Raw genomic sequence first — 26,498 nt, forward strand, 5'->3', positions numbered from 1 at the left:
GAAGAGAAATGGAGAGAGAGGGAGGAGAGGTGAAGAGGGGAAAGAGAGAAGGTGGGGAAAGAGAGAAGGTGGGGAAAGAGAGGCAGAAAAAAAGCAAAATTAGATTTGGTGGATGTTCCTAGAAAAAAAGACACAGTGCCAGTAACTGTGATTACTTTCTTGTCTTTAAAAGAAAGGCAAGCAAATAAAGCATCCACACATGCACACATGCACACATGCTCACACACACACACACACACACACACACACACAAAACAGTACTATGTGTTCTTCCACGAGCTAAACACACATGCTGTGAAATCGATACAGAACCATCAGCTCAGTTCAAAGCAGGATTTGGCAGCCCAATCCCAGCAGCCTGGCTGAGAGGAGGTAATTTGCAGCAGATCTGTGAGTGATTTCAGAGCAGAGCAGCTGAGTTCAGAGAAACGCTGCCCTTCATTTAACTCTGCCACTAAACCAAAACAAAAGCCCCATCAATTTGGCTTAATTGCACCCGTTACTGCACGGGGAGCAATTACAGACAATTTATCTATCACAAGAGTCAATCGACTTTGTACATGCGGAGACGCTGCTGTGCACAGAGCGGCCAGAGCACGCGGTGTTTGCATGGATGCTCCACAGAGAGTGTGTGTGTGGGTGTCTGTGCACGTGTCAATCAGTCTACCCAGGAATCATATTAGACAATTCTGAAGAACAGGATTTGCATTCAGTGCAACTGATGGGTGTGATGTACATTTTATGCAGCATTGTAAATTATGATGGGTGGCTGAGTTGGTAGATTGGGTCGTCTCTTAACCGGATGATCGAGGGGTTTGATCCCCAGCTCCTGCAGCTACATGTCTGATGTGTCCTTGGGCAAGACACTTAACCCCAAGTTGCTCCCTCTGCTCTGTCGGCGGCGTATGTATGTGTATGAATGGGAAAAGTTACTTCTGATGGTCACTGTACATAGCAGCCTCTACCATAGGTGTGTGAATTGGTAGATGTGACATGTGGTGTAAAATTGCTTTGAGTAGTCAGAAGACTAGAAAAGTCGTATACAAGCTCTGTTAACCATTTACCATTATGACAAGATGTGGAGTGAAAGAAGGGGAAATTAAGGTTTCATGCACAAAAAGCTCTTCTTTGTGTTTTTTTGTGTGTAAAACAACTCATTCTGCATCAGTTGTTCCAACACCTATACGTATTGTCCGTATCTGCCTTTAATTCTGCCTAAAAGGCTGTTGAGTTTACACAGTATGGAAGTCAAAGCAACTAACCTTGTTTGTAATTTATTAGCCCAACAAATGAACTGCATGGTTTCAGCTGAATAATGACGTGATGATTACCAGCAACGACAATGTTGAGCTGACAGAGTTTAATGTAAGTCAAGGCTAGTTAAATGTCTGCAGTCAGTGTTTTTCTTCAAATAGTATGTGTAGTGTCATTGTTACTTGTGTAAGTAACTCACTTGTTACTTGTGTAAATTTTGACATAACTGGTTTTGAAATCTGGCTGAATTTCAGCTTGATTGCTCGTTGTTGGCCGTGTAGTGTACAGGGGGGCATGAGGGACGATCAGCTGCTTCCGACCAGTCAGATAAAATTCTGGCATGTTTGAAATTTTGGTTGTATGAGTGCATACTCTCACAAAGTGAAAGCAATGCGACAAGACAATTCTTCAACTTCAAGGCTTTTTTTCCTGAGTGTGCCTGCGCAAAATGGCAGACAGCGTCTGAAAGCCCCATATCAACAATAGCAGGCAGGTCTGTTTGATGTGTCTTCCTCCTCCTATCAAGAACAATATAAATGAGAGAAACATGGGCAGGAAAATGCTGAGGACCTCCAGCAGCCAAATGTGTTATGGTTTAGTTTGCTTGTTAGCTTTGGTTTGTAGGTGATACTGAGTGTGTGTGCGTGTGAGAAAGTGAGAGCGTGTTGACTGTGTTTGTATGAAGCTCAACATGACCGCACAGTATTTCCACAGCTTTGGCAGAAGTTAATTTCCCCCTGCATTCAAATCCTCAATTGACATTTCAGAAAATCCTCATATCAATAATTTTAATCCTGGAATCAAGACAACCAGCTTCCTGAGTACTCATGAATATCAAACATTTGATTCGGCACAAAAAACAATTGGAAAACAGAGGAAAAAGCAAAGGTGCAAGAATGTGTACATAATCTTTTCTGAGAGTAAAGGAACTAACACGTCCAAAAATCCATTGCAAGTCCAATGAGACCTAAAAAAACACACATGAATGACTTCAACTTCCACCTGTGGCAATTTTCAAAGGAAACTTTTTTGACAACTGTTGATTCTCTGTCCCGATTAAACATGTTCAGTGAGTGCACTGACAATAAGACTGTACAGTGAGAACACATAAACAGTGAACTTTAGTTGTTCGATATAAATGATCCACCGTACGCTGTGAGATGACACTCCAACACAACATCTATCAAATTGTACAGTTTCCTGCCATAATAGAGGTACTCAGTATCATACAGTACCAAAGATTAGATATCTGAATCGGTTCAAGAAAGGAAAAATGTATTGCAAGACCCCTAGACCAAAAAGACAATTACAAAGCATTTTGAATCCCTTCTGGTATGACATCATCTCTACAACATGACTCCTCGGATTCTACAATGGTTGAAATTTCTGATCCCTGAGGTCTATCTCTGTATCTACCTCTTGTTCCTGTTGACAAACTGCAAAGTAAACCTTCTCCTAAATGTATAGATGCAGTCTGACATGACACTAAGGTAAGTTATTCAAGGTGCATTGATGATCTAGACTTGCTATGTGGTCACCTTTAAAGATAAATAAAAACACTGCAATTTATATTCAGGTTTTTTGAAAGTAGCTGAAAATGACTAATCTTGACCATGTCTTTCCCACAAGAAAGATGTCATCTACATGTGTTTACATAACACTAACATTGTGAGTGAATGTTATTTGAGATTTAGCTGAATAATCTTAAACCAACATTTGGTGCAGCCAGTAGGCCTAAATCTGAATTCAGGTTGCAACTGTGTTTGTGTCTTTAGCCATTATGATCTGGTGTTGTGTTTGATTGTTTACCATATGCATGTGCACGTGCATTGGTATGCAGCTGAACATATACCAGGCTGTGAGTGTGATTCAGAAATCCAGTGTTATCCTCTGAAACCCACCCAGCTCTCTAATCTGCTTAACACAGCAGTGGTAGCATTCACCCATGGGTCCAAACACACAGATTCATAGGAAGAATACTGATCACACACACACACACACACACACACACACACACACACACACACACACACACACACACACACACACACACACACACACACACACACACACACACACACACACACACACACACACACACACACACACACACACACACACACACACACACACACACACACACACACACACACACACACACACACACACACACACACACAATTCATGGAGGAGAAAGCACACAGGCACAGAAACCCATCTGAGGGATCTGAATGAGAAGGAGTGTTTAGTGGCAACATCTGCAAACAGCTCATTTTCTCTGTCAGCTTAAACAATGTGTGGTCATGCATGTGTGTATTTGTGTTAATGTATGCAGCTGTCTTTGCATCAGTGATCTTCATACACAATCAAACATTTGGTCGCTGACATATTTACTACACACAAACACATTTGGTTTGAATTGTTGACATGCGAAATAGACATAAACAGAACTGAGGTTGATAAGTGGTTGGGCAGTCTCGCCCTTTTTTAAATAAACACTGATCAGATCATTCTAAATAGTGAGAATTCAGTTACTTCACTAAAGGCCTGAAACTAGAGTTCATCCTCTTTTTTTTAGCGAGAGTTGCATAGGAGTATAATAGTTTCTTCTATAGGATGACTATGGTTATTCTTTACAAATAAAATACTTAACTATTAAAAGTACTAGTAATAAAAAACTTAATTAATGAATTTTACATACAATAATTCTACATCTGATGCCTACAGATTTCATATACATTTATTTGCAATCAGCATGCTTTACTTTTATGTGTAGTAAGGTAATGTTATACCATGTCAGATAACTCAAGTTGGTATCATTTAAATATTCATTGCAGCAAAACATAGCTTGTGTTTGGCGTCTAGGCTCTGACCTCATCTCTCCTGCAGTTTGAATTTACATCTAGAAATTTGAGGAGTGATGGGATGGGATGATATCTTAAACCCCCCCAGTCAGAGTCTACAGGTGGATGCTGGGGTGGTTGTGGGGCTGAGCGAGAGTGAAGTGCTGGTGCAGGTTAGAGCTGACAGTGAAAGAGCAGAGGGAGAGAGCATCTTAAATAGACAGCTCATCTGAAGGAGGTGTTGTCAAGTGATTGTGGATGATGACACGTCAGGTGTGAATCCGTGCAGCTTGAGTTGACTGCCTGAACTAGTTCACAGGCGTCGCCTCATTCTTTCAAGTTGTAATGGTTTTCACTAGTACACATTTTCTTGTAGTAAGGAGCATTGTATTTTTATAAGCACAGCTTAATTTTTTTTGTGGGGGTGACACAACTGCAGAGAAAATAGAGCCTTAGTGGAATTATTTTCTTGGCAAACTATATGCAAGACCATCTGTTTAAAAACAAAGCAACACACATGCACATTCAGTTTAGAAAAATACATTGTATTCAAACATATTTAAATTCCAATTGTCCTTATAAAACTAGTAAGAGGCATTTAACTCAGCCATAACACGGACTATCAGGTGTGTTAATCCTTCATACTGTGGAGAAACATAATTTCTTTAAAGCCTCCAAAGTTCTTATTAAATCTATGTCATAGAAAAACAAACTGCAAATAAACTCACAGCAAAACCACAAACGAGTAAGAGTGAATGTGTGTGTGTGTGTGTGTGTGTGTGTGTGTGTGTGTGTGTGTGTGTGTGTGTGTCTGTTAGCTTGGTTCAAATCTGCCCACAGCATTCATTACTTTCAGTTCCTACCTCCATCATATCTATCAGCCAGAGCAGCCTTTCCTACAGATGGGGAGGGAGAGGGGGAGTTTTTTTGTGTAAGATGGAAGTGAGGAGCTTATTGAGGTGGAAGAAAACCACAACCTATCAGATATCAGCTGAGAGACATTTCAATCTCAACAGGAAAGCACTGAAACGCGCCGTTGTTTGGCGTGACAAAGTCCACACCAGAGCAGGTTCTTTGCAGCAGCAGAATCTGTTATAATCCATTGAAATGTATCATACCAGCCTCTCTGCCTCTGCCTCTCACACAGACACACAGAGACATGCACACAGCCAGCAGTGAGGCAGAGTGAGCAGACAGCCAAACAGAGAAGGGACCGATCACAAACCAAACAGGCAGGCAGCGATGAAGGCCCGAAAAATAAACCGCAAAAAGAGCAGCACATGGAATATTTATTTTAAACTGAGAGAGCTAGCAGTTCGACTATACAATATCAAATGTTACTTTATATATGCACCAAATAACTTTCATTATAACAAAAATAAAAAAATCTTATCTTACATGCATTATATCAGGAGAAGCCAGATAATTATTAAGGTGATGAACAGGGCCTACCCGTGCAGAGCTCAGGGTGGTGTTGGTCATGAAGCTGGCTGAAGACGAGGTCAGGGTGTCCGGATACGACACCACTGAGAGGGAGTCTGGTTGGTGTGCCGCTGCTCCACCTGTCCCCTGTCTTGCTTTGAGAGCCTGAATTTCTCGTCGCAGCACCAGCCCGTCAAAATGCTCCAGGTCCTGCGGTGTGACCAGGCCTCGCACCTCCGACAGCAGAGAGAACTGAGGGAGGAGGAAGAGGGAGGAGAGCGGAGGCACTGGTATGATGTTATATACTTAGATGGGTTGAACCAACAAAGTCTACCTTAACACTAGAACTCAATTACTGTAAATCCTGGATTTATTTTTATTTAATCCTTAATGTAACTGGTTTGGCCCTACAATCACAACAGGGCCCTAAATCTCTAGCTCGGCCAAATCCCCTAGTGGTAGAATGAATTAGCAAACTCCATTCAATCTGCAGAGTCCTTTAAGAAAAAGCTTAAGAACACCTTAACTGCACTTAATGATTTTGATGGGACTGATGATGATGACTATATCGATGAACATAATAATGATGATGATGTTCTTGAGGATGGTGTTGATGTTGATTAGATTATTTATGACAAGCTGTCGATGTTGATGATGATGATGATAAAAAAAATCTATGGCATACACCCTGTGCTTTGCCTCTTTCAGTCTCTGTCCAATTAGTGTTTAAGCTGTTTTATTGGCACCGACAGTGTTTCTCTCCTTCATGTTTCAAACACAAAAGCCATACGTTGAGGAGGTAGTAAGGATCATATGTAAGGGCTTTTTAAAAAAATGTATCTGAAGTTTAATTCTTCTGGCCTTGTCTGTTTTCATTGTAAACATCTATGGTTTAATAAGTTGAAATGAGTTTAAGACTTTTATCTATAATGCTGGTGGGATATGGTTCAAACTTCCCATTAGTTTGAAGCCATGCTCAAACTCTACTCTTACAACAAATTAAATACTGTTGTGCTTTTGTACAAATAAAGGAACTACACCTCAAAAAAGCCCTTAAGACAGGTTGCCGTCCAGTCGCTCTAAGTCTCAATTCTTTAGATATAATACAAGAAAGCTGGAAAAGCTTTCTGTGGGAGTGTGAAACAGCAATGTTCCCCAGAATTTGGCAATATAAAAACACCTTTGATTTATTTGTTTCTTTACAAGGTGAACCTCTGCAGACTGTGAGAAAACCCGGAGACTTTTAAGAGGAGGATGAAAAAAAAAAAAAAAAAGGAAAATCAGCCACGAGCCTGAGCATATATCTGAGAAGGGCTTAGACAACTTTGATTTAATCCTCACTGTATCAAACACTGATTTAATAGGAGTACAGAAGTCTTTTGAGCCTTTTGTCTTTCTCAGACTCCATCAACCTTCACCTTTGCATGTGTGTTAAGCAGCTCAAACAGCGCCACGACGAGCTGCTCCACTCCGATGTGTCCGTCCCGGTACTCCTCCACGTAGTAGCCCATCGTCTGCCGCTCTGACTCTGTCAGTAGGTGACGAGCCTGCTCCTCCAGCATGGCCCGAGACTGGTTCACCAGGCTGGACAGGGTCACTTGTGAGCCCGCTACACCTTTATAGAAGCCAGACTGGTGGAAATGGGAGGAAAGGAGGAGACAAAAACAACAAAAAGAAGATGGCATTTTCAGTTCTTTCTCTTTTAAATCATTTATAGTTAGTATTAAATTCCAGTTAATTATTCCTTTTTTTTTGCAGGATGGAGACAAGGGATGATCATGAAGAAAATAAAGAGTTAAAGAGCAGAGCAGGGATTGACAGCAGCTGTAAAAAGGTGAAGGATGAGGATGAAGGGTTAGAGAAGTATGAGAAAGAATGGAGCATTAGATAGAAAAGAGGTAAATAGAGATGAAAGAATGGGGAAAAACAACACTCAAAAGAAGAGGGTTAAAATGAGGTGGAAGAGGGACTTGGAACAGTGTGGTTGAAGATTTGAGGGGAAAATCAGGAGGGAAGGAGGACAAGATATTTGGAAAGAGGGGGATAAAAAATTTGGAAGGTGGAAAGGATGGAGGGAGGATGCAGAGGAAGGTTTGGATGGCAGAAGATGAAAGTTGTGAAGACAAAAGAGGCAGATAAAAGAGGAGGAGAATGCAGGAAAAGAAGCAGGAAGACATGATGGATTGGTAGGAAGGAGAGGGAGATAACCACAAAGACCTAGAGATGTAAGAGGAGCAGGAGGAGGTGAGAGGGCAGACAAAAGCTGGCAAAAGATCAGGGCAGAAGAAAAACGACAAGGACATAAATTACACCCACATACACCGAACTAACCATCAGTCTTCTCATCCCAAATGTATAAATTACCATCCTGCTACCTTCTTCCTGCAGCCCTACACTCGTCCATTATCATTAAAGCTTTGTGGCGCTCACACCACAGCTTGCAGGCAGCAGGGCAGAAACTGTCCCGCTCACACATGTGGGTGGCAGGTTGTTGTTTTTTTCTGTTACAGCTTTCATTCCTGTCCCCGAGGTACCAGCTGGCATTCTCTGCCAATCAGCAGGACGACACTCAGAGACACGCGAGCTGTCAATATCACTTCTCAGCTCCATATCTGCTTCTTTTTCCTCTCTCTGCGTGTTCCTTTTTCTTTTCTCGGTTATCTGCTCCCCAGCATGCAGCTTTTCTTTAATTAACTCCTTAATCAAAGAAGCTGCTTCAGAGTCACAGCTTTAGAGTCTGTGAGACGGAAACAAGAGGAAGAAAACAGGCCCACTGCCTCCCCGCTTCCCCCCCTTTTCTACTCTTTGCCTCCACTCGTCCGTCTGTATCATCTGCAGCATTTGTCCCAGGTCTGAGTCGAGCCAAAAACTGTTTAATGTGCAAGGTGAACTTTAGAGCTACGCTGCCTGAATCTTAATCGCCTCAATGCTAACCACAAAAATATCCTCTAAAGCATCCTCACCCTGGTTAGCTTAACTCAAGGGCGCCATTATGTGAACCAAAAGAGCCACGCGAGTCATGTGAGCAGTCAGTCAGTCAGTCCCTGGCTGTCGCATTAGAGGGCAGATTGGCACTTGAGGAAGCTAATGGAATCGGTCGTCACTCAACTGGAGTGGAACACCTGCAGTCTCCTGCTAATGACGTCTGCAGGGGAGGCAGAGAGGGTGCTTTTACTGTAAGAGCACGATTCACAGTTATTGTACATCCAGTCACTCTGGTCCGTCTGTTGGATCTGGTCCATTTATGACATCATTCTCCGGCTGGGTCTGTTAAATAGCAGATAAGCTGATTGGCCTTTTTATCGCAGTGACCAACAACAACAAGCGTCCACATCCAATCGATTAAGAGTTGATCAGATAAAGCCGGAGCAAAATAAAGGACCGAGTTAAGGCTAGGAAATGTCCCACACCTTAGCTCTTTCTAGGGATGCAATGAGACAAAGTACCAAAAAGTAATTTTTCAAAGAGATGTGAGACTACTTTCCTTTCATGCTTACTTGCATAACATCTCTATTAGTCTCAATATAAACTCTTGGTACACAAAAAAGCACTTTACATCTGTCAGGGTCAAAATAAACTATCTACTGTACCTCACTTTTCTGTCAACACAGCTCTGAATCTTTTGACTTTAATAAAAGGCTCCCAGAGAAACAAATACACGGCTGTCCGAGCGGGTTGAGTATAAAGCCCACATAGTCATCAGAAACCTCTTTGCACCAAAAACACAAATAGGGTGACTAATGCTCCCAATTCAAGCAGGTTCCTAAAAATAAAATAACAAAAAACCCTGACGTGCAGCAGTAACCCTGCTGGTTTGAAAAGATCTCTCCACTCGAAAAAAAAGTAAACAGCAGTTCATAAAACATGACTGTGACATCTGAAAACAGCAGTAACAGTTGTTTATGAAGTATTTGATTCACTTAGCCATTTATTATTCAAAAATTCAGAGATAAGCAGCTTGTCATTGCCAAACATGTGTAGTGTATTTAAAAAATCCTTGATATAAGACCATATTTCCACGGCAGCCATGTCGCCCTGACATCCCGCTCAGGGTGGGAAGCTCAAATGTTGTGTGTTATGTATGACATGTAAAGATTGCATAATAGAGTAACAGTTTCCATATGAAAGATTCCTAATTGATAAGAAGAGACACAGAAGAATGATACTGCTAGTCCAGAACGACATCAGGTCATATTTTGAGTACAGTAAAGTAACAATGGAGCTTAAAGAGAGATAAGAACATATGAAACGATGTAAGCTCTAACCTCCGGCTTTACCTCAAGCTGATATAAAAAGATGAGCATTAATATGTAGAACAAATACACACCTTTCTTATCATATCAGTGACTCTCAAATGTAGATTAGCTATATGTGACTGAATGCTAATGTTAGCTGTGTTCGGAGAGAAGATCATTTGTTTTTTAACATAATATGGCCTAATGTTGCTCTGGATTGACATTATCTGTGTTTTAGTTAATCACAGTTTAATGAAGCCAAACATACAGAACAGAAATTCTGAAGGGAAGACCGAAAGTTAACTTTGGCTTTTTAACTTTCATCACTAATTTTGACAGACAAGAAAAAAGACAACACAACCTTAGGTGTGTTTTGTTTTCCAGTTCTTCACCGTGATGGTCAAAATACTTAACCGCACACTAAAGCAAAGATTTGTCTTAACTTCTCACCCCCGCATAAGTTCTATGTTTGCAAAAGAATTCCCTGAAAGAAAGTTGAGGAAAGATTGCAATGCCAGCAATTGCAGAAATGGATTTTTCATGTGTGTGGCACAGATTGTTTCTGACCTCTCAGGGCAGATGTTCTTATTAAAAGTTGAGGCCTAACACAGAGCACATGTGTACTTCTCATGGGAATAAGGGAATATGATTTTGTGATTTACATTCAAGGAGTTCAATTTCTTTGGAAAATATATTTCTCTGACTATGTTTTTTCTCATGTAAGGTAATTAATGACACTTTGTTGTGTTGAACACAAGCTGGTACATGTTAAGCAGCTGACACACGAAGTGTCAGTTTCATCTTTTATAAGAGATGTTAGTTCTTTTATAAAGTTGCCTTTAGCCTCCTTCTTACATTTTAACATGTAAATGTGAAATGGTCCGTTTAGTTAGGTTTAGGCAGAAATAGCACTTAGTAAAGTTAAGAAAAAAGAATTGTGTGTGTTTATAGAAGAGGTGAACATGTACTGATTATTTGTATCAGACAGGATCTATCTTGTCTCTAGTGGGAAAGAATTGTCTGAACCCTAAATCACCCACATCAATCACATCAAGTGGACTTAACACTCCTTCAACCATGTCAACTATGAGCTGTTGCTCTAAATGTTGAATATCGATTGCCTCAACCCTGGGGTGAGGATAATCGAACGTAAACCTACCAACTAAAGTAGACCCCTGAACTAGCCCATAATTACGAGGGTTATTTATGAGTTAAAAAGCAATATTTTTGTATGTTTGGGTACAAACTGCATGAGAACAGTTAGTTTATCTAATTTATCTCAGATTATTGCTCATTAATGATTAATCAAATTATAATTGTGGGGCGCTGATAGCCTAACAGTTATGATGCGTGCCCCATGAACAGAGGCTAAAGTGCTTATTGCAGCGGTCGTGGGTTAGAATCTGACCTTTGCCCTTTGCTGCATGTTACCCCCCCCACCACTCTCTCCTCCCAACATTTACTGTCTCTCTTCAGCTGTCCTGTCAAATAAAGACAAAAATAAGCCACATCCCCTTTAAAAATGTATATATATATATATATATATATATATATATATATATATATATATACTTGTAAATATGGAAATACTTGTAAATCAATTTCTCTGCCAATTTTTTTGTAAGTGAAAACAGAAAGTCAGACAACATCTACAAGAAGACTCAACAATGTGACATTACAGGTTGCTTTTGAAGTTGTTCCCAGGTGGACTCCCTGTCTGCTTTGATGGATTTAATATCCAGGTGATCAATGAGAAGAAATGAGTTTAGTGACAAGCTGTCACAACAGATATCAGGCTGCTACATGAAATGGACAAACCCTTCTGGAAGCTGCTGTTTGATCATTTCCTTATTTGCAATACAACCACCACCACCATGACTCGTTGCATTGTTTGATATTGGTCAAAACCTAAATTAAATTGTTTTCAGCCATGTGGTGACATCATCATGTGAGCTGGATTAAGATGTGTGTAGTGTAGTGTGTTGGTGGTGGATTTCATTTAGCCATTCTTCACATAATGCCTGTTTTCTTTGATGTAGCTCCAACTCTGCTCGTCTCTAAAGCAATGGAAATCCATTTTTGTGTGTTTTTTTTAACCATGCTGTTTGTTAAACCTTTGGAAATAAGAAGAGTGTCAAAGAAGTATGAAGCCACTGCAAAACACAAGAAGTCTAAGAATGAAACTTTTCTTGTTTGCCAGATTGCTGTTCAGAGTAGATTTTTATCTCGGTGATAAAAGCGTCTTCGGGGTTCAGAGTGATAACTTTCAGTTTTGAGCAACAGCAGTTTTGCTCTTTAGAAGTTTATCTTTGAATGCCTTGAGCTTTCGCTATCAGATGTTCAAGCTTTTCAGCTCGGTGTGTGTGATTACTTTTTGTTATTATATTATAGTACATTTATAGGTAGTTGGCTTTCTATTGGGGTTTCAACCTCCTGAAACTAATTTAAATGAATCCCTGACTAATTAGGTTTGTAAGGTTTAAAAAAAAAACAATCATCCTTGTTATTTGCTGTAAAATATTTGTCGTTCCCTTAACAACATTCATTTGTACTAGATCACGGCCCAAATGGGATCAGGGCAGTATCAATGACAGAGAATTGCTTTTTCTGACCTTAATTAATTAGCTTATCGGTCTGCTTGGCCTTTGGGCTGTAATTACAGGATGGAAGGAGAGCAGAGGAGAGATATATTTTGGAAGGACAGACGATGTGACCGCTGGGATCATTTGAATCTACGGGCAGCAGAGACGTGACAAGAGGATGCAGAAGATAAGAGCACAACCCTCTTAGCATGTTTAAGCAGCACAATCAACGGCAGATCATTCAAAGAGAGATAAATATTTATGCTGCAGATGTGTTGGACACAACGTGAGTCTTGCTGTGTGGCTCACATGGAGCAGCAGCAGGACTGTGAATTATCACCTCCCTCCCTGCTGCCGTGCCCTAAAGCCCTGCTGCTACATATCTTTCCCTCTTAATGGCCCTTCTCTCCCCCGTTTCTGTGTATCTCTCTCTCTATCTCTCTCGCACACACACACACACACACACACACACAGAGTCATGCATTCAGAGCAGCCACCAGTCCACCTACATGTACTTCAGCTGTCTTGGCTCATTCTGAGCTTGTACACTGTGCCTCTCATAATACAAAATGTGGTTTCATCTTTCTATTCCAGTCCCCTTCATGCCAAACAAGGAGCACTTGGTATTCTCACATTCTTCTTGGGGATTTCTGGAGCTGCTAGGGATACTTTTGGCAGGGCTTCTACATTAAAGCACCTTAACAGTGAAATGCAAAAAGTGAACAAAAGGTTGAATTGAGGTCAGGACTGTGAAACCAGACAAGCGCTACATCAAAAAACCAGAAAACCATATCTTTAGTGACCTGTCTTTTTTTGCATGTTGTGTTGCCATTCCCTTAACTACACTTACAACTTATAAGTTTATGATCTCAATGGTTTTAGATCCATGTTAACACAGCATGAAGTTTACTTTGTAAATAAATAATAGCCCTCATAAGAATCTGTGCATCAATCTGTGAATCTAATACATATTATACACATATTAAAATGCGCCCGATGCATATACGCACCATGACCCACTGCTTATAAGTGTTTGTCTGGGAGATCAGAAGACCCCATATTACAACATGTTGTTTTTGTTTCAAGGTCGGTCTAAAGGACACAGGTTTTGAATGGATACTCAGCTCTGTTCAAACAGCATGATACAAGAGCAACAATATAAAGGTTGACAACGTAATAACAGGTCTGGATCAGAATCACTTCAGTGACCATGAGCAGATGATAGATGGATGTAGAGGGCAGTGAAGCGGGAGGGGGGAGGGGGGGACTATCTATCTATCTAATCTATCTAATCCATCCATCCAGCTATCAGGGGTGGGAGTTGCAGGGTCAGTCATGGTACAACATGATAGGAGGTAAGTGGTATGATAACAATAATTTCATGATACAGCAATTCAGGGATAAATAACATATTGCCAGACAATCAGATATCATGATGTACCATGATATGATTAACTAAAGACTACAAAATGTATTTATTCACTGCAATCTGGAGTCCGTTTCACCTATTATCACGCTTCTTTTCACCACTCTCAGACATCATTCATCTTTCTTCTTCTTCTTTTATCACTGACTTTCCATCAGTCTTTCTGTTTATCTACCAACCTAAAAACATAGCCATCTTATTTAATGAAACTAAGGGATAGATAGAGCTCTCCCCACATTCAGAGATTTTTAATGACCTGTCAGTCTGATGTCTGACAGCTGATGACAATGTTTATGTGAGTTTTGCTTTAATAAATGTGTATTTCATTTTTCATTTTTTAAACTAGTAGGAATGTTAAGTTAAATCCTTGAGGTATATATCTCTTATTTTTATTTTTTATATTTTAAGTGCTTATTTACTTTGTATCTATTCTTATATTGTTTTATTTGCTCTGATAACCTGCTGCTGTAACACCACAATTTCCCAGTTTGGGATCAATAAAGTCATTCTATTCTATTCTATTCTATTCTAAAACCTGAGTGGATTGAACAGTGTCATAAAAAGGTTACTGATCCCATCTATGGAAATCAGAGCAGGCTAAAGCAGCTAAAAGAGATATTTATCATTATAATAATAATAATAATAATAATAATAATAATAATAATAATAATAATAATAATAATAGTAGAGTCATGGATAGAGTTGGTTTGCATTTTTACTAATCAGAAAATTTGAGAACAATTGGTCAAATGCCATTTCCTAAATGTAAAAACAATGCAGTGTTTGTTAACTAAATGGTCAGTATTGAGAAAGTACAACAACTTCTATCTTCATAATAATCATAATAGTCATAATTCTAACCGAGGGCAAAAGAGAGAGCAGCTTTAGTCCATTAAAATTCATAAGGCAGAAAATATTGACATTTCTCAAGTAATTTAAGCATCTGATAAGAATGAAAAAGTTACAGTTCTAACAGAAAGAGAGCAAAGGAGGTGACAGAGGAGGGGACACTGTCTAAATTGCACCAATGCATTGGCAACATTTATCATTTACCAATACATTTGTGCAATTTAGACAGTGTGCAGGAGTTTACTTGCCATCTCATTTTAGGTTAAAATGTTTTGTTTACTTAATTTACTGCTCTGTGTGCCTTTGAATTTTTTGAATTGAATTGAATTGACTTGAATTGAATTGAATCTTGGTCATTAAAAACAAAAACAAATTCTTAATTTGGGGTGCCAAGGACTTCTATTTTTGTTGCCGTGGTATCCAAATACTGTGGCTATCCATATCATTAGACTTTTGCATCCTAGTTAAAATCTTGCATGGTGACAACCCTATCCAGAAGTGACAAATACACTACACCTGCTTTTCTGACCCCACTGTGCTATAAACTCTGTAATCTTTTTCTAATCCAGTCCCACCTCAAGAGCCGCTGTTGGGCATTCCTCGCTGGTCTTTCAGTTTTTCATCAGACTTATTCCTCTGAAACATACTGCACAAGAGGCTCGATAGGAAGTTTTCCTGTAAATGCTTGGAGAGGATGAAAGCAACCAAGTGGTCATAAATTATCCCGGCTGACTACTGGAGGCTGCGGAAAAATCTCACACGTTCTTTCAAATACAACAGTTTGTAATACTGCTTGTAATACAGGCCTGACATCCTCTGATGAAATTATTCATATGCTGCTGGAGCTGCAATGCTTTTACTGACACCACTGATACTGTGTTATTGTGTGTGTGTGTAATTTAAATGTCAATAGAGGGATTTGTTGAGTCCATCTTCACCTGCAAATTACCTGACTGTACTAATTCACAGAGATGGAAGACACATTTGGAAGAGTTGCTACCAGTTTTTTTACAGAGTAAATGAACAGACAAATACCATAAATGTCTGAGATGTTGTGTTAAATCACTCAGCAATATAGCATTTTATTCTTCAGTGGTTGAGTTGATGAGTTGAATGAACATTTGTGAGTTTGGTGAGTAGAGAGATTTTGTAGCATGCATGTCATGGGTATACTTCAACATCTTTAAGGGCTTGTAGATACTCCTTTGGTTCAGAGATCATGTTCAGTTACTGTTGCCCCGACAATCAATCTTCACTTTTTCATCCGTAAAGGGCACCGCTGACAAAAATAAAGGGCAGGTAATCTTGGCCACTGCTGCGCACGTTAAAACTGTGCTGTAGAGCACCAGGTTAGAACAAAGGCTTTACATTACTTTTAAAACCTCTTTGGACCCGAGTCTGCAGGAAATGTCAGGAAATGCGTCCCACATCCATTGTCTCTCTGCATTCCCTCTTAAAGCTGGAGCAGTACATTGCATCCCTCCTGTCAGGAGAAGACTGTCCATCAGGGCTTCCATAATGAAAAGGGAGCTTTCCGTCTCCGCGTCCGCTCCTCAGTCTCGCCCCCTTTCTCTCTCTTCCGGCAGCTGCTGTCTCTTGCAACTCCTCGATCTTAATATTTCTCCTTTCCCACACAGTCTCTTACTCTGCAAAGTCACAGTCAAAGTCAGCAGTAATGGCAGTGAAAGCACCGTGTATGTGCACTAAAGACAGCTTCATGGTATAGGGAAATAAAGCAAGGGCAGTTTAGCTGGTAGGTTGCAGTTGATTGTCTGGTGGCATTAACAATGTCAAGACAAGGGATGCATAATAAGCGTCACTTCAGCGTTGTCATCAGCCTCAAATGCATTTTTTAACCAATACAGCAGGTAGATACAATGAGGTTTAAATTATGCAAAGGGGTAAGACATTAACAGATAATTAAATGCCGTGCACTATACCATCCAACACAGTAGGATGCAGCATGGACCTTAAAAACTGCTGCATCAAAAAACATCAGTCCTGATATACATGTAGACCAAAGCTGAAGTCTAAAATACCCTCTGAATGTTTGCATAATGAAAAGCACACTATCTTTTGTCTGCATCTGCATGAAGGCCAACACAATATACGTTACGCATTATAATATTTTAATTTCAAAACAAAATAACCTCCATGGTCCAGCTGGCATACAAGGTAGATAAAATCATGTGTGTCTATCAGTACCTCAATCAGCAAGCAGCCAAAATGAGATTGAAAACATAATGCATACCAAGCGCAGAGAATAATGTTAGGGGATTTAGTTTAGATCAATGCTTTACAGTTGATCTCCAAAGACCAAAAAATGGGCTGTTCAGACCATATCTGACAGCACAATATGCTGATAGACAGATACCAAACACTGCTGATCACAGTCTTACTTCTTAAAAACCTATCACACCCAAACTAGCTCCCTAAATTCAAATGACAGCACTAGTGCTCATTCACTCACATAGAGCACTGGAGGAGCATGATACACAAAGCTGGGACATCATCTCATCTTTGAATCTCAGAGTCCAACCTGACATCATGTTTAGTCCCAGGTATAATCCAAAAAAAAAAAAACCCAAACATTAACAATCAATGAGCCTTTCTTAACTTTCCTTAAATGTGTGACAAAAGTCTGACCTCAAAGTGTTCAGTGCAGCTGAACACGTCAATCTTCAATACCACTTCTCTGGACCGAGGTGGAGTTAACAGACAGATAATCTTATCTCTAGAAAAACACTTAACGCACCGTCCTGAATGTAGTCGGCACGCACGCACGCACGCACGCACGCACGCACACACACACACACCAAAAGGAAATGAGTTCTTGTGAATCTTACCTTTCCTGCCGCAGAGGCTCCTTTGTCCATCGAGAAGCTGCAGAGAAACAGATGAAGGGGACGGATTAATCACATGGGGACAGACTCGTCACACATGCACACAGACACATAAATCCACTTGTTCACTTAGCGCACAAACATGCATATTCACATGGGATTTACTTTGTTCTGTGCATTCTCTCTGAGGATTGGACAACTCTTAGTCACACTGATACACATGCATAAATATCAATAAAGAATTAGTATTAAGTCCAAAGACAGTGAGATTTATTTTCCTCTACAATAAGATGCTGTAACCTTACTTTAAGTTATGCAGTCTACAATCCATATGCTCAGTGTTTCCCCTTCTTGAAAATTCAAAGCCTACATGGATAACAAAAGTCATTATTTAATTTATTTTACAAGCACTTTGAATTGCCTTGTTGAAATAATAAACTTGCCTTGCCTTTATTACATTTGCCTGTAGGGAACAACATTCTGGCCTCAGGACAAAAATGTTTGGCTGCAATTCCTTGAGTAGCCACTGGGCAAAGTGTGAAGCAATGCTAAACGGTGTTGGCTATGAAGGTCTTAAAAATGTACGACTAAAACATGTGAAGTAGCAGACAAATTGATGAGCATTTTGTACAAAGAGGAGACCTTTATAATGAGATTTTGCTGTAATGAAGAAGAACACACACACACACACACACACACACACACACACACACACACACACACACACACACACACACACACACACACACACACACACACACACACACACACACACACACACACACACACACACACACACACACACACACACACACACACACTTTGGAACTAGGCATGGAAAGAGGATTTGAAATAGCTTGACCGACAGCTTTTCATTTTTTGGAACATACTTGAAGGATGATAAATGCACACAACCACAGATTTTTCAAATTTTATCACAGCTTTAATGTTTTTCACAGATATGGCAGAGACTGCTGCACAGACAGAGAGGTTTATTTTCTTACAGGAAACATAAAGTGCCCTGGTCTCCCAGTCAGGCTTTTCATTAAGTTTAAAGCACAGACGTGAAAATGCATCTCACAAACACACATAAACGCTCTCTCTCTCTCTCTCTCTCTCTCTCTCTCTCTCTCTCTCTCTCTCTCTGCAAACATAAAAGGAAGCGTTTGAAATGTGCTTCATTTTTTCAAGCTAGAAAATCAGTCCGAGTGAAATGGCTCGAGTAGATGACTTCAGATCGTTAAGTGCTCAAGAAGTATTAGGCTGTAAATCCATAAGTAAAAGTGACAACTATAAAAGCTCTGATTTTCATGCTACAAATAAAGAAAAATGTAAAATGAAACCTGCAGAGTCCAAAAACACTGCAGTCCCACCTGCAAAACACATCAGACTCAACATAATGCGTGTTTGAATGAAGACCTTTTTTGAGATTCAAATTCAAATTATCCTTGTTGACTTTTGAGACCAACGCATCCATTCATTCTCTCTCCATACTGTTTATTTCAAATGGCTCCTCATTGGCTGCTCCTTTGTCCTAACAGATAATTGACAGTCATGGCATATTTTTTTATTTTCAGCTGGAACATCACCCAAATGTTCAACTCACTTCTTCTGTCATTTAATACAAACAGGTTTTCAGCTCTGAACTTTTTAAGCCTTCTCTTGGCACATATTTTCAATTTCTGAATAAAATCTGCATCCCCTGTAAAAAAATATATATTTAAATGTATTTATAATATTAATGTATCTTTACTGAAAGGAGTGGGAGTCCTACATTTAAAAAAAAACAGTTTAAGTTCTGACTAAAATCCTTACAAAACTATCAAAAAGTGACACAAACTGTTACATACTGCAAAAGAGAAGCTACGGGCTACAAAGTCGCATTGTCTTTCTCAAAAACACTAACAACAATTTGAAATGAAAAACACCTTAGACCTGAAATGATTCATCAATTTAAATGCTAAATACCTTCTATAGGCCCCTTTGTTTTTTTGAAGAATCAGAGAGGCATTACACGTTCTGAGTTGTTGCACTGTTGGGTTGGGTGATATTGACTTGATGAGAAAATTGTTCTGGCATTTACATCAGACTTTAATTTGGTTGTCGGGGATCACCTTTGTTTCGGGTCACGAGCTGCAGAGGAGTTAGCTCAGGTGTGGCATTTTGACAGAGGCTTTGGCATTTTTCCCACAGAGCTGCACTATTCACTCTTCAAAAATACGTGACTGAGAATTCTGCCATCTGAAAGATGGATGTCTGCAAATAAGAGGTGGCTAAAGACTGTGTTATCTGAAGTCTGAGAAACAGAGGATGTTTTCTTCATTATCTCTGTTCAGCCTTTTTTCCTGCTACGATACTGAGTTTCTTCACTTTACAAACTAACATCACTGAAGTTAACATTTTGGGGTTTTTACTCATCTGTTTTGATTATAAAAGCTAAGAATTAGGGGCGTGTCTGAGTCGATGGTGATGGGCACAATGTAGCCGTTTTCCAAGAGGCGTAAGTCCTTAACTCCAACTTTTTGCCTATTATGACAGTAAGGTTGAGTCAGCATTTTACATCACAGTGACTGTCTATCATTCAGCTTCAAAACCCCTCTTTGATGGGTGATGTTCCTCACAACACTAAGTCCATGTTTTCCCTATTTTGTTCCATTATAAATGTAGTAGAATCACTAGAAAATCAGAATAACAGCACTCTTTTGGAGTTTTTTTTTAACCAGACCATCACTCACCTTGCCACGCTGCTGTTGGCCGAACTCTCAGCGATCTGTGAGCTGGCGATCCACTTGGTCTCACCCACCACAGTTCTGGCATGCGGCAGACGGCCAACGTCTTTCACCGTCATCATCAGGTGCCGCGATGACTTCAGGACCCTGACGGCCTCATCGTGCGGGATGCTCAAGAAGCTGCGTCCGTTCACCTCCAGGATCTGGTCGCCCACCTGTTTGGAGGGAGCAACACACAGAGGGGCGGTGGAGGGGACTGAGCGAGGTGGCAAGGGTGGACCAGGCAGAGGCTGTCACATGCAAAGGTTCAAGTTCAAGGTGAAAGACGTAAGGTTACATAACAGATGGAGGTGGTGGAGGTGTGTAAAATGTTAAATAGATCTTGGTGAGATAATAAGCTTATAGGTTTCCTTAAAGTTGTGATTTTGTGGGGGTTGGGCAGCGAACAGAGATAATTACACAAAGATGAAGGTTTTCTCTGCTCGCTGACAGGATCAAGACCAGAACTGTTTAATATGTAATTGAGAAGGTTTTCACAAGTAATTTCACATTCTATCAAAGGGCTGAGCCAGGAGGCAGCAGGAGAAAGACGCCACCTTACACCGTACCACCTGTCTGCTATAATGAGCTGATGTATTGTAAGCCTCACCCTTGAGGTCAACCCTCCTTCCTAGTTGGAACCATCATTAAGATTAAGATCATTACTGATTAATGAAGCACTATTTCAACCTCAAAGTGAGCTTTCCCATGTATTTCCCATGAACTTTATATCTGCTATGCTTGATTTCATCTCACAGGTATAAATCATATTGTTGACATGATATGGACACTGCAGCTCCATGTCCCTCCGCTGCACAAAATAGAAGCCAAAGTACCCCAACAACAGGTGCTGACTTATTTCACGTGACATAGTGACATCATGTGGAGACAAGACATACATAAACAGGATCTTGCTAAAAGCCTCTACCTGTATCCGGCCCTACAACAATAAAATTTGTATTAATGAAGTCGAGCCATTTGATTGCAAATGCAAAGGGACACATAATCAAGACGGTACTTACACATGAAATCAAACAATCACTTCTAACAAGCACTGTGGTGGTTAAAGCGCAAATGGCGTCACCGCAAAATCCTCTCACAAGCATTTAGTCAAACTGACAGGCTGAGCCGAACCCTCAGGGATGAGAGACAGATTTTTAAAACAGATTACAAGCTGTTTATTCCAGCTGTTTGCATTACAAGAAGGCACGAAATAGCTTCTTATGGAGTGTTTAAAGTGTTTGACAACCCCGGAGCTGAGCTTATTGTGAGCTCAGTGGCGTTTATCTCACTTTCACTTTAATTTGACACAGCTTGAGAGAAAAACTGACTGTGTGAAATTTACACAAAGAAGCAGACACAAATCATAACAACATTGAAATTCTTTATGTTAGTATCTGTGTCAGCTGAAGAAAAAATGGCAGCCAGACTTCAGAAATTAAATAAATGTAATTTGAATATGTTCAAAAAATTGTTCAAGGTTTTACTGCAGGCTACACAGCATAGTGTAATATGTATTATTTAAGGTTTTGTTCTACTAAATCATTGAGACTTTCCTTATCAAACATATACATTTTTAAGCCTATTAGATCCCTCATATTTACATATGAAGCCATCACTTGTGGCTGTAGTTATGATGATGAATGCAAGGAGGTACGGTACAAAACCAAAAAGAGCAAAAGCTTTTACATGTTTGAGGTGTGGGCGATGGATGGGTCTAACAGGAGACTAGTTTTCAAAGTAAACCTCTTTTAAGTCTAAAAAAATATCTCAACTCATGTTCACAATGTAGGTAGGATAACTACTTACTTTGAAGCTTACTTTTTTAAACTTAACAAAGATCTCATGAGAAAACCTAACAAAAAACAACAGTTTTACAGTTCCACATTTTTCCCAAGGACAGACATGTAGACATGAGAAGGGGAAATTCCTACAACTTTATTAGGGGGGTGGGAAAAAATGTCCTTTGTGATCACGTGGGCTGCAGGACTTGTTAAAACCAACTCACTCAGCAATGAAGGCTTGACAGAGAATCAGAAAACATATTGTAAGTAACATAAGGGGCGGTGCAAAAGCTCACCTTTAAACTGCGACACACTGTACGTTTTTATTTGAGTCTGAATCCACAAAACATTCACAATGAATAAAAACAATACCAAGGCTTTGATAACTTTTTTGTGCTCAAAATCCCGTAATGCAATGTGTCAAACTTTAAGAGGCAGTTGTGCGACTACATCTGTCAGAAATAACACAAATTGATGATAAATATTAAATACTTGAAACCAGTGCTCTCTAAAAAGCAATCCACCGACTGTCTTAAAATGAGGACTAGTGAGTGAGTGAATAAGGGGGAGATTTTTGAAAGCCATATGGGACACGGTTAAACCAAAGCAGCAAACACTGTAACAGAGACGGACCAGGCTGCAGAGACGGGAAAAGACGTGCAAAAACAGAGAAACAGTAAAAGCTTTTGAGAGAAATGTTGTAAAAACCTGCTCCAAATTGCACACAACCTTCAAGCGTCTACTTATAGCAGGAAAGAGACACGCTGGATTACAGGGAGAAGTATCTCAATGTCCTTAAATGGCCCCATATAACATTTGACACCCGACCAAGGCAGCTCATAGAAACTCTCCATCAGTATTACTTTGCTTGATGTAGATCATCTGGCAGAAAAAATGGGAGTAACTGCCAGAATTCAGGTGTTGTAGAAGCTTGCCCAATAATATAGACTTCCTGTTCAACTGCTGCCAAAAGTGCAGTATTGAAAAATGGTTTATATTTGGAGATTTAACCTTTTGAATAATGTCCACATATATAATATATGTTCTTGCTGTCTCACACAAAAGGATGACGTACAGTAACGACATGTTGACTAAGATGTCACAGTAGAAGCCCAGGCATAAATGATCAAATGGTATTGTGCGCGCTGAGTCACTGTCACACTGTCAAGAGACACTTGAAAAGAACAGAGCTATCATTAATGCTATTAGTAACACTTGAGCTTTTTCTACGATGAGGAGTCAAAATGTCTGCTGTGAAAAACCCCCGTCAGAGAGTCGAGTGATCTTAACTCCAGCTGTTGTTGCAGTTACATTCACAAAGACACACACAATCATTTTAATCTTTTTGTTTGGGCATTCTGTTGGAGTATGGAGGCAGGGCTTCATGACAAAATGCTGATTTTTCCCCCCCTCAAGGAGTAGGCCAATCAGTAATTCTGAATAACAACAGGATAGACACATACCTTCAGACCTGTATAGTTTGACAGCACCAGCTACTCAGATCACGCTGATTATCTCCTGTTGTATTATGAATGGAACTTTGAGACTTATTTTGGGGGATTTTTATGTCTTAATGTAGAGATAGGACAGTGGATAGAGTCTGAAATTAGGGGACAGAGAGAGTGGGGCATGACATGAGGGAATGGAGCCACAGGTCAGATTTGAACCTGGGCTGCCCGCATGTCATTCCCCACTCTCTCCTACCCTGATTTCAAACTCTGTCCACTGTCCTATCTCTCCAATAAAGACACAAAAAGCATAGAAATAAATCTTACAACCAAACTATGAATGTAAAGAATGATTTTGCCGTTTATCTGCAATAATCTGGTTAAATGATACATATCACGATACAGGGGTAACAGTTTAATGTATATCGCCATATTGCAAGGAAGAGGAATAAATTGCACCACTCACGATCCTGCTTGTTTGGTAGACTTGTGTTTTATAAGTGACTTCTTTTTACATACTTTTGTCCTTTTAACATGTTTTACTCTTATGAAAGATTAAAATAGGTGAAGATCTATTATGACATGGCCATCTAGTGGTGGGGGTTTAAACATGACACAAGATGAACCCCTGCACGTTGCACGTTAACTAAAGAATACAGAGTTTGAGAATAGAGTCAGTAATTTTAAAAAAACCTCAGAATTATATTTTCTTACAAATTCTCCCCCCAGACACATACAGCATTGTTTGGTTAAAGTTGAGCCACTTGATTGTGCTGCTGCCTCTCCAATCATCATCGACGTTCCTTTGCTTCTCTCCTTCTCCTCTCATTATTCTTCTCCCCCCTCCTCTCCCTCATTATACTTCTATTTCAGAGTAGATGGGCCCTGTCCTGAGTCGCAAGCACTTCATTTTTTGTGATCAATGTCTGCTTCACACCAGTGGCGCCGCCACAGCGATGCATTCTGGGCAATTAAACCACAACCATCGGCAATGATGTTTACGATTAAAGCTCTAATCAATGCAGCCGTTTTATAATAGCCTCACACATTCTTCATAAAGAGAGGAAAACAACTCCTGCTGCACAGTGCAGTTCGATTGACCGCACTTAAATGCCACACACGTCCGCACACTAAAACCGCCCTGAAACTTCCAATTATAAATCCAAACTTTTCAAAAGTGATTGTCCCTGTGGCTCTGAACACAAACGTGCACGTGGCAGAGGAAAGGCAGAGGAGTGTGAAACACTTTCAGGTTTTATAGCAGCTCTAAAGGACTAACACATGAAGCATGTAGACATGAACAAGCTGCCTTTCCTGTAGTGACGTCTCACTTGTCATATGAGGACTGTATGAGCTTTTAGACAGATGTTGCTGAGAAACATGATGAGCAGAATCTGATGCATTTAAAAAGACGGCATGTTTAATGATCAAAAGTCAGTTTGAAGGACAAGGCTGGTGATAATCTGTATGGAAATAGCATCGAGAGTCTTTGCTTAATTTCAATGTGACTGTATTTTATGTGATGAAAACAATGTTTTTTTGTGTTAGCTTGAAGTGAGACTATAATTTATAGATACATGTAATAGTAAATGATAAATGGACTTGAGCTTGTGAAGTGCTTTTATAGTCTTCTGACTACTCACAGTTATTTTACACCACGGGTACACCTTCCCATTCACACCAGTTCAAAGAGCTGAGGCTGCTTTGTAAAGGGTCCAACAGTATTAACTAATCCATTCATACACAGTTATATGCCACCGACCAACAAAGCAGCAGAAGCAACTTGGGGTTAAGTGTCTTGCCCAAGGATACATCGATATGTGGATGCAGATCATCTGATTACAAACCATGACATTTTGGATTGCACGTTTGTTGATTTAAAACAAAAAGCAGAAAACTAAGTGTGAAAACGGTGCGAGAGCTTTCAGATCCATCCTGTTGATATCAGTCCTTACATGTTTTCCCCAGCTGATCTAAAGTCTTAACTACAGTCAAGCTTGTCTTACAGAGTAACATCCACATCCACAAAGAATACTTTCATTCATCTTCTTATGCATCATTAAGCCAGATACTTTGTAAAATCAACAACAGTGAACTTCTAGTCTAAGCAATAACTGGCAGCAAGGGAGTGCAATACATTCATCAGAAGGCAGATTAATGTATTCAACTCTGCAATAATACCACTCATTTACTTATAACCTCTCCAACATGAGTTACAGAATGAATAACACAAAAGTCAGCGAAAAGATTAAGCCAAAAAAACAAAAAACTACAGAACCACTTGGAACCATCCTCTCTCCCCTCTCTGCTGCTTCACAAATAATCCTTAATAGACAGATTTTCTTCACTTGTCAACAGTTTTAAATGCAAATTAAAATGTATCACTTGGCAAGTGGTGAGTGAGGAATTATATCCCCTCTGAGCTTCTGCTCAAACTAATTGCTTCCCACAAAAGCTCTTCCTTCTTCAGTTCTTTTTTTTTTCTTAATGCTTTTACCAGATACATTTCTGAACATGGTGGTCAGACGGTGCACTTTGATCAACTATAAGACTTTAAACAAACAACATGTGCTTGTTGAAGCTTGATCTACACAGATCTATTCTACACAGACAATTTGTACTTCATGAGTGTATGTTAGATCAGTCACCTTAAAATTACTTTACGTTAGATTAGTAAATGAATTGCTTCTCTGAGCATGCTTGAAGAAATGGCTGGGACCATGAAAGGCAGAGTGCATGGGCCCCCTGCAGACGCCATTTAATCATATTAGTGCATGCATATTGGATCAGTAGCGATAGCCTCCAATCAGTTTTTTGATCCGAATGAAAAAGCTTTGTAACAAGTTATTGTTGTCTTTAGGCCAAATGCCCTATAGCCTCCTTTATTTTCTGCCATCCTCATTTTTGTGCAGTTCCTGGTATGGGTTAACAAAGTCCGACTTACTGGTCCAACCTTTAAGTTCTATGGACCCGCCAATGAGGTCAACATCACAAACAAGAATTAAGAAATGGAAGGAAGGGGGGTTGTTCGATTTTGAAATAGG

General features: G+C 39.9%; 1 protein-coding gene across 4 annotated transcripts in view; it reads right to left on the reverse strand.

Moving 5' to 3' along the window:
* The window catches only part of whrna (whirlin a), a 129,420-nt gene that overhangs the window by 12,162 nt on the left and 90,760 nt on the right, over positions 1–26,498 (reverse strand). For 2 of the 4 annotated variants that reach the window (XM_065965865.1, XM_065965864.1), the window contains exons 4-7: positions 20,190–20,398; positions 17,458–17,494; positions 6,938–7,150; positions 5,550–5,771 (exon numbers count right to left, since the gene is read on the reverse strand). In XM_065965865.1, coding sequence (XP_065821937.1) covers positions 5,550–5,771; positions 6,938–7,150; positions 17,458–17,494; positions 20,190–20,398 — 681 coding nt within the window. Of the gene's footprint in view, positions 1–5,549; positions 5,772–6,937; positions 7,151–17,457; positions 17,495–20,189; positions 20,474–26,498 lie in introns of all 4 variants that reach the window. The other 2 variants (XM_065965863.1, XM_065965862.1) reach the window with 1 other exon arrangement.

The sequence above is a fragment of the Labrus bergylta genome, chromosome 17 (genome assembly GCF_963930695.1).
Source record: "Labrus bergylta chromosome 17, fLabBer1.1, whole genome shotgun sequence".
Classification (NCBI taxonomy): Eukaryota; Metazoa; Chordata; class Actinopteri; order Labriformes; family Labridae; genus Labrus; species Labrus bergylta.